Raw genomic sequence first — 11,338 nt, forward strand, 5'->3', positions numbered from 1 at the left:
GCTTACGTTTTTCAGCTCATTTAGTTGAGAAAAAAACGAAAATACATTTAATACTCGTGAAAGAAATGGATTGCATTACATTAATTGTCATTTACTCACCGGAAATTGCAGGAAAATTGTTCATAAATCGAACTAAAAGACTTTTACTGCGTAACAGGAAAAAGGAGAGGTGGTTGTTGAATTAATGGCTGTAGTTTCGCTCATTAAACAGAGTCATTAGTGAAAAAAGTACATAGTACAGGATGAAGGACGCAACAATTAGCATTGGGAAATATTGCCAATTTTTAACACGAATTATTGATTCGTAATTTGTTTTTTTAGTTGTTCTTTATATCCTTTGGTAAATATTCATTAGACATTCGTTGGGACTGTGTATATCTCCACTCGAATGAAAAATCCGTGGACTGTAAATAAATAAAACATGAAATATTCAATTTGAATCTTGTATTATTATTCATTTCTGTACATTTATATTTAAATAATATAATCAAACACCTAAACTCCTTTCAATATTGTAAAAGCACTATCCCGCCGAAAAAAAACCATTCACACTCATTTATTTATAATAATATTTATAATGCTTTGATTCTCCGTCAATTAGAAATATTCATAATCTTCGATTCCTTACAATAGAACAATGGACTACAATTGCCTATATCTGTGCAATCGAGAGTTAAGTTAAAATTGCTCGTTGATTGATCACATCCACTCATTATTAGATTACGCAAAAACATTATTTACATCATCAGTCTGGCGAGGGCTGATCGTAATTTAAAAAGTTAGTCTACAACGATTTCTCTAAATAAAGATCACTTTGTATTAAATGAGAAAATAAATATAATACGTGCACCTATTAATGAATTGTGATGATAGTTTATGGAAAAAAATTATTCAAGAGACAGTTTTTCGTTTAGTACTGACTCTATTCTACTGATTTAATGGTTTCGATTGCTACTCTGTATGCAAATTACATTCCACAGGGGCTATCACACACGTGCGCTGCCTTGAAAATGCGGTGTCAAGTGAAAATAGAGACAATTCCAAAAAATGACAAACTTTTCCATTTGAAAACTTCATTATTATGCTAATATCGCTGGAGCCAAGAGACTTTTTGTCCTTTAATAGACGTTTTACGATCACTTTCACTAGAAAAAAAAACAATAGCAATCCAATTAGCTGGCTATCTACAAAATCTCTTATTAGTATTAAAATTAAACAGTTTTTTGTCCTGAGTTGAAAATATCTCGTGAAAAATCCTGCTCATTTTCGACTCCTAAAATGTCGTAAAAATAAACGGAAATTTAATTTAAAAAACCTCCTACTACCACTTGACAACGAAAATCATTATTTATATGTATATATATATCTGCATATATGTTTTTATGTGTACATCTTTGACATCTATATACAAACAGGAATGCTTCAGCATTCCCACTCTTCTTTCTGACTTTCCTTCTTCCCCTGTATTTTTCCACTTTCCTTACGTCTCAATAGTTTGACTTTACACTCAAAAACTTTTTCGCTTATAGTGGAAATTCTCTCTCCTCTCCTCCTTCCTCTCGCGAGAGGATAAACAAAGCCGATGCTATTGACCTAATTCTACACTTGCAAGAGCTCGACCAAGGCAGATGCGCTGTCTACAGATAGATACTAAGGAGGAAAAAAATCACGATGGAGAGAGGAACAAATAAAAAAAAAATTGTTGATAACTCTTTAAAATTTTTATACAGCTAGACGTACACCTTAATGTGTCGATGATGGAAGTGTTTTAGGCAGCGAGATACTTATGTCACTTTTCCATCGCCATGATATTTTATATAAATTTGAATTTTCTGATTAAAATTTGTCGTTATTTTGTTGTTGGTATTCTGTTCAATATTATGCAGTGATTAGAGAGGGAACAGTTCTCATTACGATTTGTACTAATCAGTTGATCTTATCCAGTAGTTTAGGACTTTTATATCTTTACACGCGAATAATTGATGAAAGGTTTATCGAGATTATATGTAAAACTTCATGGTGAGATCGATGAGTTTTTCGCATTAAAACCTTACAATATTCTTATGTTTATATTGCTTTCTGCAACGAAGTGATAAAGAGAGATGAATTTTGTGTCATTCCTTATTCGATTTTTCAACATATTCGATGGTAGAAAAAATATCAAAAGACCTGTTGCGTAGCTCAGGGAATGCTGGGTTCACGGGGAAAAAATACAGGACTTTTTTCTATAAAAATTACGGTACCGTTGGGTACAATGAACTAAATGTCCCAGCGCTGCAGAAAATACGCAGCCGAAGAGATTACAAATTGATTGAAAATCGGACGAAAGGATTGTACGTAGCATACATTTTTAAGTGACAGTATGCAAATTCGAGGCAGCTAATCTTTCGTGGATGGTATGAAAATGATTATTCTACGCCGCATGATTGAATGACTGACTCTCGTACTTTCAAAAGCCGACGGCGTTATTTTTGGAAAATAATAATTGAGTAAATAGAATTTGAAATATTGAAGAAAAACGAGGAAACTGAGGAAGAATCATATCTCTGAAGTGAGATGTCAAAAATCTGGAAAAAATTATGATAATAATTTTTCCAGCCCCCCAGTCGGGGAAATAGTAGATTTCAAGCCTAGCCGTAGAGAACAGATAATGATTCCCCACGTACAAGATTGAGATCCGAGCCAGAGGCAAGGACAGCAAGTACGTAGGGGAGGGTCATATGTCTTCCCCTGCGTGGCTTGAACAAAATTTTTCCAACAACAAAATCGCCTTTTCCAAGCCCCGCGTCTGGAAAAATGATCATCAATTTCCAAGAGGGTGAGGCTTAGTTGTTGACTGATTGTACATGGAATAACTAAAGTGCATAGTGCTGCGCGGAAATTAAACGCAATTTTGAATTCTGAAATGGAAATTAATTTTGCAGAAAAAAATCGTAGAAAAACCGTACATTTCTCTTATTTTCACCTTCTGCTCGATTAAAGTGCGGTGCTGGTAGATACGTTACACACTTTATGAAAATGCGGAAGATATCCGTCAAAATTTTCAGAAGCTATTGATGAGCTCGAAGAAAATTATCAGTCTGACAAGTTTTTTGTGACCGGAGTAATTATCAGTTTAAAGCGTGACACGTGACCTCGAATACTGCACTCTGGGTCCCTATCATGCACAGCAAACGAAGAGATCACATCATGTCATTTCACTTTAAAAATATTACAATAACTTGTGCTTTTATTTCTTTTCTACTTATCGAGCGACGTGATCCCTTCATTTTCTACTTGTGACAGGCCCAGTGGTCAGTGTAAATCAACTTCAGGACAACCAAGTATTTGGAAACTTTGCAGACGATTTAGTGGTTTTTAGATGTTTGATTGACCGACCTGAATTTATTTTATTTCAATTTTATTCTGTTTTCATGTTCATTTTGCAATTTATGTTAGCACTGACTCTTCCACGCATTCATTCACGCCACATGTAACTTAACAGTTCTTTATTCGTAATTTCCTTTCACACTCTATAACAATTAAAAATGTTCTATGATATAAACTTTTATAACAGTCAATGCCATCATGAATGGCAGAATGAAAAATAGAAAAATTGAAATAAAATATCTCTGGAAGTTCACTAATCTTGCAGTGAATCTTGTAAAGATTTTCATCTCTCATTGAAATTTGCAAAAGTTCATACGAACAGCTTGCGGTATCTTAGACTGGGAAAATATCCATTCAAGATTGATATTCAATGGGAATTGACTTAGTTTATCATACCACTTTGCTCCTACAAGACATCTTCTTTTCAAATTCACCAATTTCTTCATAGAAAGTCCTTCGCCAAATACTCCCGACTTCTACTGTCTCGAGATATCTCTCAAAATAGAATGCCAATTCACATTAAATTCATCTCTCCATTATTTACCACTTCACTACCAAATTCCGATTAAGCTGAGATGAATGCTCGACTAAATGGACAGAGTTTCCTTAATTAGTTTCTTCATTGTGTTTCCCATGGTTGTGCTCGGTGGTCCTGATGTTGTAAATGACAGTTTGAATAGATAAGGCTGAATATCTGGGTAAGATGTATCAAATATGAGATCCAGTTCAGCTTGATTGGGCATTTTAGGGAGATAATCGTGACGATTCATTACTTCAGTTATGTACAGAATTTTGTCAGTCAATAAATCTCCAACTTTTTCCCTGCAAATCTGTCGTTCGTGTTCAGTAGCTAGTTTTATTAACTCTAAACGTACTGTCCACACTTCCCAGGGTATACACTCAGGTTGGAAGGGCCAACGATTTTTCTTCTTTTGGAAGAACTCTAGGGATATTTGACCTGAACCAGGACTGTCGGTAGATCTCAAAGCCTCGGAAAATCCAGAGATTTCTCTCTTCAGTGTCTGATCAAGGTGAATCGAGGAACAGCAAACATAAGTGAAGTCGATAAAATCACAGTCAACGTCTTGATAGCCCACTGTTCCCACTGAGTAACTGCCCTCCTGTTTGTACTTGAATTTTCCTAAACTCCGATGGAACAGGACACTGTGGAATATCGAGGCTACTGCCTCGTCAACCTGACGACCCTCCATGCTCAGCTCAAACAATTGTGTTCTCGCATTCATTGTGGTCACCTGAAGAAAAAAATTACAAGTCGATTAACATCGCTGTTCATAATAGTCCCCTAAATACTTCTCCTGCTTGAAAATAAGCAGAATATGTCCACCCAATTGCCCTGCTATGCAGCATTTACATGCACTTTAACACAAAAGCCCTAGCGCGAACGCTCGGGATTTTAATGCTGCGGAACTACCTGCAGGTGTTGCTAAGCAACCTAACTTTCGAGAAGTACCTGATATCTTTCAAGCTCTTGGGGTGTTCTAACTGACACTTGACTGGAATTTTAATAGAGTCCCTACTGAATTTATGGAAAATTCCAATCAAACTTTCTCACGGATTGGCGAAGGTTTTCTAGTATATTTTGTATACGTAAATTGTCACCTGCCTGCTGGATTCCGGTTCAATGAAAATTAACTTATTTAACAAGATCACCACGTCTTAATTTTTAAACCCAAATTTCGGAACAGATAATTTCTTAAGTCTTCTGTTTGAGTCGGAGTACAGAGGATTTGTAGGGATCTTCGGAGGGTTCGCAGTAGGGATCTTCGGAGGGTTCGTAGTAGGGATCGGAGATATTGGGGGAAAAAGGCCCAAGGTGTCTGATTGGCTATTTAAATGTGAGATGAGCCGAAAGGCCTGAATCTGGAGAGGGGAGGCAGAGGTACATAGTGTCGCAGGTGGCTGTCTACCGGGCTCTTGGAAAAGTCCCAAATGATTGAGGGTCTGAGGTGCCCGAAAAATACCGAAAACCATCAATGAATTCACAAGAATTTTTAGCACAAAGCTAGTCAAAAAAATTAGTTATATATCTTAAGATAAGTTATAAAAATAAAGGATTCTGTAGTGAATCTTCATTGGAGCGCCCAGTATCTCCAAATAACACAAGCGGTGCTTTGGCTCCAAAATTGTTACATTACTTTGACGTCAGCTAAGAACGATTGTTCCACAAAATGGGAAAATATATTTCATGCTATTAGAAAGAAAGAAAGGGAAGAGTATTTGTCTCTAAACCCACAGACTCAGGATATATTCCCAAAAAATTACTTCGTAATTATGAGGTGCAGTGCTTGACTCTCCTCTTCTCCAAATTTCATCTCAACACTTGAAAAATGTGCATAAACTATCCCTATCAGATATCCTTATGGTGAACCCTGTTTTCGAGCATTATCAATACCCAACTTCTAACCTCAAAACTTCAAACAGCTTAACCAAAACAGTAGCTCCAAGGCGCTTACACATTGTAAAAATAAAACATTCATGCAGGTTCTGTCCTGCCTCATCGTTGATGACCTCACTTCCAAATCTTTGATGAATTTCCCAGTCAGGAATATATCCCATCCTCAATCAATCTCGTAAGTGGAAGGCCACCAGGCCCTCTCAAAAATCCACAAACATGTGAGAACCAAAACAAACACATCCAAAACAAAACTAGCCCACCAATTTAATTATTTACATAACAACGAATGATGTTACAAAACAAAAACAGTGTTTGTGATTTTTTGTTTGAGGTACTGATAAAATGACGTTGCAGTAATTGAATGATTCCGTTGATTTTCAGGTATCTTACCTCAGTGTCCCTTCGATTGTTCCTCAACGAATGCGACGAGCCAGCGTATCATGTGTTAGCCTTCTCTCAACAAGTGAGAAACTCTAGTTTAGGTCAATTTCCCTGGTCACTCATAACTGGCACGTTTTCAATCATTTTCTCCCAGCCATCGATTGCTCGTGTATATTTTTTTCTCTCCTAGCCTTGCTTGACCAATCAATTACAACACTGTTTTTAGTTACGTTTGTGTTGAATTTCATGAAGATGACACCATTATAAATTCTCCCATCGGTTTTTACATCTTTTATTCATGTTTAACTGCCAACAGGGACAATCGACTGTATTTGGTATTTTACTAACACTTCGTTTCACGATGTCGATAGAATCATTCGGACTGAGAAATCTTTGAACCCGCCAATCCACAACAGAGTTTCTTTGACACGCATTTGTCGGTAAACAACAGCTGTGCACGAACATTCACGCACCATTTTCGTGCTAAGTCCGAAGTAGCTAGATTCGTATGTAGACAGCCGACAAGTGATTGCATATCGCAAAATGAACTAATGCTATCGTTTGTACTAGCTGTGTACCCGTTTGTACTCAGTTTACAATCGTTCGTTAGTTTCTCATTGATTTTTAAATGAATACTTGAAGATTCAACATGAGTTTGACCGACAGATCAGTAGAAAAAAATATTTTTCGATAGTTTCACTCCATATTGATAGGGACGTTTTGTAGTTCAATAATTTTTATTTCGTCCTATTATGAGTTAATGGAAAATGTAGTACACAGAGGCCACTACTTGCAAATGCCTCGAATAAGGTATGATTTAGGGAGGTATTGTCAGGTGAGAAATAGGGGAGAAGGTCTCACAAGCGCCACGAGGGCGCGTAACGGTCACTTTCACCTGTCTCTCAACTCCTTGTCATCCCCAATCTCCTAAGCTCTTCGGCGCAGGTGAGATAATTTTTTTAAATCAAAATGATTTTAAATATTCCGTTAATTAGTTTCTCATTTATTTTGGATAAATAATATGAGTAGTATTATTCTCTCTCTGTCGATGAATTGCTAGTGTTTGTTTTACCGATGGTCCGTACAGCAGTACAGGTCAACTTGACGCATGAGTTTCCTCTTCTCTATAAATTTTTCCTATGGTGGACCTTGAAACTGAATTGGCACATTTGTCAGAGATCATGATCTCTGCATCTGTGTGCTACAGGCGGGAACACACAGTACACAACACCGCGCACGTCGTCTCCATGCACTTGTTCACTGTTTTGGCAAAGGATACACTAATGTAGAGGCTCCCCCCCATGTTAGTAATGATCTTGTCGGGATGAGGGAAGCTATAACATTTCTACTTTATTCAGCTGAAGCAAAATCAGCTTCATGTTCTATATTGGTTTATTATTTATAAACTTATCTTAAATACCAGAAATACTCAGAGCTCAATATGCAGTTTTTGGAGAGAGAACAGAAAATTGTTTGCATGCCTCCGTAATTGTTGGGTATTTGTACTGAAATCCATAGTCCAGTACTCGCTTTGGCTTCACTTTCTGTCCTTCAAGAACAATCTAAATAGAAAAAAAGTAAATTATAAATTAGTGTTGATAATCAATCTCTGGAAACTTTCAAAAAACCTCTGAACCTGTCGGGGGTATGAAAGATAACTTTTAGCGTAAAGTACCCCCAGGAAACTTGCTCTCCTAAGAAAGTCTGTGGATATTTTTTTCCTATACCACTTCTCATCAGCACTTCTCTGTTAAAATATACCTTTGCTCGTTCTCCTCCAAAAATTAAGTTAATCACAAATTCTGGAAGAGGAATTATAGCTGGCCTCTTCAAAGCTTTCGCAAACTCTGCTGTAAATTCTTTGTTTGTAATAATCTAAATCAAACGGAAAGAATCATTAAATTGTCAGATTATACATATCACGAAACAAGAAGATTAATGATTTTACCTCAGGTGCAACTCCATTTAAAATTCCACGAACTTTGGTCTCTTTAACAGAGAACTTGAATAAATTTACCAAGTCTGCAATATGTATCCAAGGCATTGGTTGTGTGCCTACTCCTATAGGTCCGCCAAGACCCAGAAAAAAAGGAATGAAAGCTTGCTTGATCATTCCGCCAGTTCTTCCCAAAACCACTCCAGAACGAACTGTCACTCTCCTGCATTTACTGTCTGCTGGTAGATCTGCAGCTGCCTCCCACTCATGGCACAGTTCTGTCGAGCAATTGTCTTCACGTTAGTAGATTTACACGCTTGCATCCATCTTTCAACAATGAACTGATTAAAAACGAGACATATCAACATGTGAGGAGACATTTCATAAAAACAACTTTGTCGGTTCACTAAAAAATTCTGTCGAGTTATTCTGTGTCTCAACAGCCGACTCTCTCTTAGGAATTAATTTTAATTTTGGAATCAATATGTCATAAATTCAAACGTTTGATAAGGAATTATTTCTATAGCCCTCCCTTTGTTTCCATTAAAAATATCTTTTGGCTGCAATAAAAATTGTGCTGCCTCTTATCGATAGGTGATATTAATCAACCAATAATTTCGAAGTTGCAATGCCTCATTTTGTCTTATCACTTGATCGCTGATTCGATCAATTTTTCCTTAATTTTACCTGACAGGTAATCATACTTTTCACACTTGTCATCCTCCGTCCATTCTTTGTCATTCGGCTTGTAGTAAGCCACTCCAGAAACAGTCGCGAATACCTCAGCTCCAGAATTCTTTACCGCTTCTGCCAGGGCCCTGGTGGTGTTCACTCGACTGTCCCAAACCTCTGTCTTGAAGTCTTTGCCCCATCGTTTGGTGGGATCCAAGATGTTTTGACCTGCAACGTTTATCACAGCGGTTGTGTCCTTTGGAAGTCCGTTTTTCTTCACATCTTCCTAAATATATAATATATAGTATTTTGAAACCGATTTCATACCGTCAACTAATTTTTAATAATTGTATCTATCACTACAAAAACACATTTATTGGAAAATTGGCAATCAAATGAATCTAAAAAACCTAACGAACAAGTGATCATTGGTTCAAATAAAATGCTCTTGACAAAACTATGTTTGGCAGTGTATGATAAAGTCGTAAAAACCACTAAAGGGTTTATGAGATATAAAAAAACTTTCCACCAATTTTTGGTATCATGAAACTTACAATTCTACTAAGTTTGGAGTTTCGAGCTGAATTAGTTTTCTAGTTATCTTGGTGGCAAAAAATTCCATAAAAAATGACAAAATTAAGATGGAGCTCAATTTTTCATTTGACTTAAAAAATTTAGCAGTCCCCTCAAATAACTTCGGTTGTATATCCTCCCTAAAGATATATTCACCCCAGAGCATTCAATTAAGCTTAAGGACTATTTTTTTACGAGACAATGAATAATAAAAGTGAGTTATATTCACCCAAGAAACTTGATTAGGCCCTTTAGCTTTGCGAGAAATAATACTGACAGTTGCTCCTTCAGCTCTTAAAGCAAATGCAAGTGCAGAGCCAATGTAGCCGGTACCACCGCCTGCATAACGAATAATTACATAACAAATTGACTACATTAATATCTGGTTAATTAATACATGGTGGCTCTCACTGTTAGCCTCAAAATTCATTTCGTTTACCTATAATCACATGTTTCAGAGCCATTGTCTTTCAAAACGTCAAATGAACCGGAGCGAACGACGTAATACAAAAGCTATGCAAACATTCTTTACAGCTTTGTATGTTTATTTACCGCGAGGGTCGCAATGTCTCGTAGTTTCTGGACTAGATGTTCAACGCTGAGGGCGCCAGAGGATCCATAACATTCAAGATGTCGTCAGCGTTGGAAAATCTGGAAAATCAGCTCGAGAATTTTATTGAAAATGTCAGAAGAATTCGCATCATCGTCAGTGATGTTCAACCACAAGGACAAACAGTTCTCAATAACAAAATGTGAGTAATAGAATGATTGAATGATTGAACAGTTATCGGGATTACAGAGAGAATTCATCGATTGTCAATTGCGAGGTTAATGTGACAGACTGATCTGATACTCTGTAGCTATTCAGTTCGCCCCCAATAGGGGGCGCCCCTGTATGTCGTGCTAAACCGGGAAATTTGATTTTTTGTTGCAGTCAAGCTCTCGTGACTGGACTTCAAGAAATTGATAAGCTCAAATCTCAAGTTCAAGATGTTCATGTGCCTTTGGAAGTGTTCGAGTGAGTATAAAAATATTTTTAGTTAGTAAATATAACATTAAAAAATAGCTTAAAGGATTTAAAAGGTCATAGTCTTTCAAATTGTGGAACTGTCAGGTATTGACCGACAAATATTAATTTATTTATATTTAGGAAAATAAAAAACCGTGATAGAGGAGACGAGACGAGTCGAACATTGACGAGTCGAACATTGATACCCTCGATACAATTTTTTTTTAATGAGAAATTGCTTTGATATGACGAATATTTTCAAAATGTCCGGTTGACCTAGTTAGAAATATCCAATTAAATAATCAATTTGTTTATATGCTCATCGATATGCATACGTGTTAGCAGGCAAAGTCTTGAATAGTGAGTCGATATAATAAATTTAAAACTTACATGAGAACGATTAGAAGGTTTCCGTTCGAAAATAAAAAAAAGGAGCCAAAAATGTTAGACCGGTTTTACCTGTATGATTACCATACGACTGATATTTTTAGTTACATCGACCAAGGCAGAAATCCTCAGCTCTACACAAAGGACTGCATCGAGAAAGCGCTGACGAAAAACGAGCAGGTCAAAGGAAAGATCGATGCATACAGGAAATTCAAGGCCAACATGCTCGTCGAGCTCAATCGTGTCTTCCCTAATGAATTAGCCAAATATCGACAGATTCGTGGAGATGAGTAAATTATTTATACCTAGCTCTGACATAACTAAGTTAAGGTAAAATGAACATAACTCTACCTGTATTTATACTAATTTACCGAAGAAATCTGTGTAAGATAATACAATAAATTTTCTATCAAATGTAATCATTTAGATATGGACTTCTCAATGTAAAATTAATATCTGAATAATTTTCTCCATTTTGGATTGGGGTGTTAACATGCTGATCATTTCTTGACCGTTTCTCACTAGTCAACGTATTACAATAATTAGTTGCTCTACTCTTTAAGGGATCAAAATACGGTGGGCCTATGTACAAAAA

At 36.5% G+C, this 11,338-nt stretch overlaps 3 protein-coding genes across 8 annotated transcripts; 1 reads left to right on the forward strand and 2 right to left on the reverse strand.

Annotated features, from left to right (window-relative positions):
• Positions 1–385: 385 nt before the first annotated feature.
• LOC135162326 (autophagy-related protein 101) lies at positions 386–6,879 on the reverse strand. Of its 4 annotated transcripts, none has more exons than XR_010298933.1 (3): positions 5,844–6,155; positions 3,766–4,622; positions 386–404 (listed from the first exon to the last, which is right to left on the reverse strand). XR_010298933.1 is itself a non-coding variant. In XM_064120671.1 (2 exons), the coding sequence occupies exon 2, from the start codon at positions 4,611–4,613 to the stop codon at positions 3,957–3,959; it is 657 nt and encodes a 218-aa protein (XP_063976741.1). In that variant the 5' UTR covers positions 4,614–4,622; positions 6,176–6,879; the 3' UTR covers positions 430–3,956. The 4 variants fall into 4 exon arrangements, 2 of the variants coding, with proteins under 2 accessions (XP_063976741.1, XP_063976740.1); XR_010298932.1 differs by lacking the exon at positions 386–404 and adding an exon at positions 430–1,145; XM_064120671.1 differs by lacking the exons at positions 386–404; positions 5,844–6,155 and adding an exon at positions 6,176–6,879 and having other exon boundaries at positions 430–4,622.
• A 329-nt stretch (positions 6,880–7,208) lies between these two features.
• On the reverse strand, positions 7,209–9,927 carry LOC135162321 (epimerase family protein SDR39U1). Of its 3 annotated transcripts, XR_010298930.1 has the most exons (7): positions 9,787–9,927; positions 9,577–9,686; positions 8,790–9,060; positions 8,115–8,380; positions 7,803–8,041; positions 7,587–7,728; positions 7,209–7,500 (listed from the first exon to the last, which is right to left on the reverse strand). XR_010298930.1 is itself a non-coding variant. In XM_064120654.1 (6 exons), exons 1-6 carry the CDS (start codon positions 9,809–9,811, stop codon positions 7,603–7,605), a joined length of 912 nt encoding a protein of 303 aa, XP_063976724.1. In that variant the 5' UTR covers positions 9,812–9,927; the 3' UTR covers positions 7,541–7,602. The 3 variants fall into 3 exon arrangements, 2 of the variants coding, with proteins under 2 accessions (XP_063976724.1, XP_063976723.1); XM_064120654.1 differs by lacking the exon at positions 7,209–7,500 and having other exon boundaries at positions 7,541–7,728; positions 7,928–8,041; XM_064120653.1 differs by lacking the exon at positions 7,209–7,500 and having other exon boundaries at positions 7,541–7,728.
• Positions 9,928–9,962: 35 nt separating this feature from the next.
• On the forward strand, positions 9,963–11,169 carry LOC135162331 (mediator of RNA polymerase II transcription subunit 10). The gene is made up of 3 exons (XM_064120679.1): positions 9,963–10,099; positions 10,282–10,365; positions 10,848–11,169. The coding sequence occupies exons 1-3, from the start codon at positions 9,978–9,980 to the stop codon at positions 11,035–11,037; spliced, it is 396 nt and encodes a 131-aa protein (XP_063976749.1). The 5' UTR covers positions 9,963–9,977; the 3' UTR covers positions 11,038–11,169.
• Positions 11,170–11,338: the final 169 nt, after the last annotated feature.

This window comes from Diachasmimorpha longicaudata, chromosome 5, assembly GCF_034640455.1.
Source record: "Diachasmimorpha longicaudata isolate KC_UGA_2023 chromosome 5, iyDiaLong2, whole genome shotgun sequence".
NCBI classification, from domain to species: Eukaryota; Metazoa; Arthropoda; class Insecta; order Hymenoptera; family Braconidae; genus Diachasmimorpha; species Diachasmimorpha longicaudata.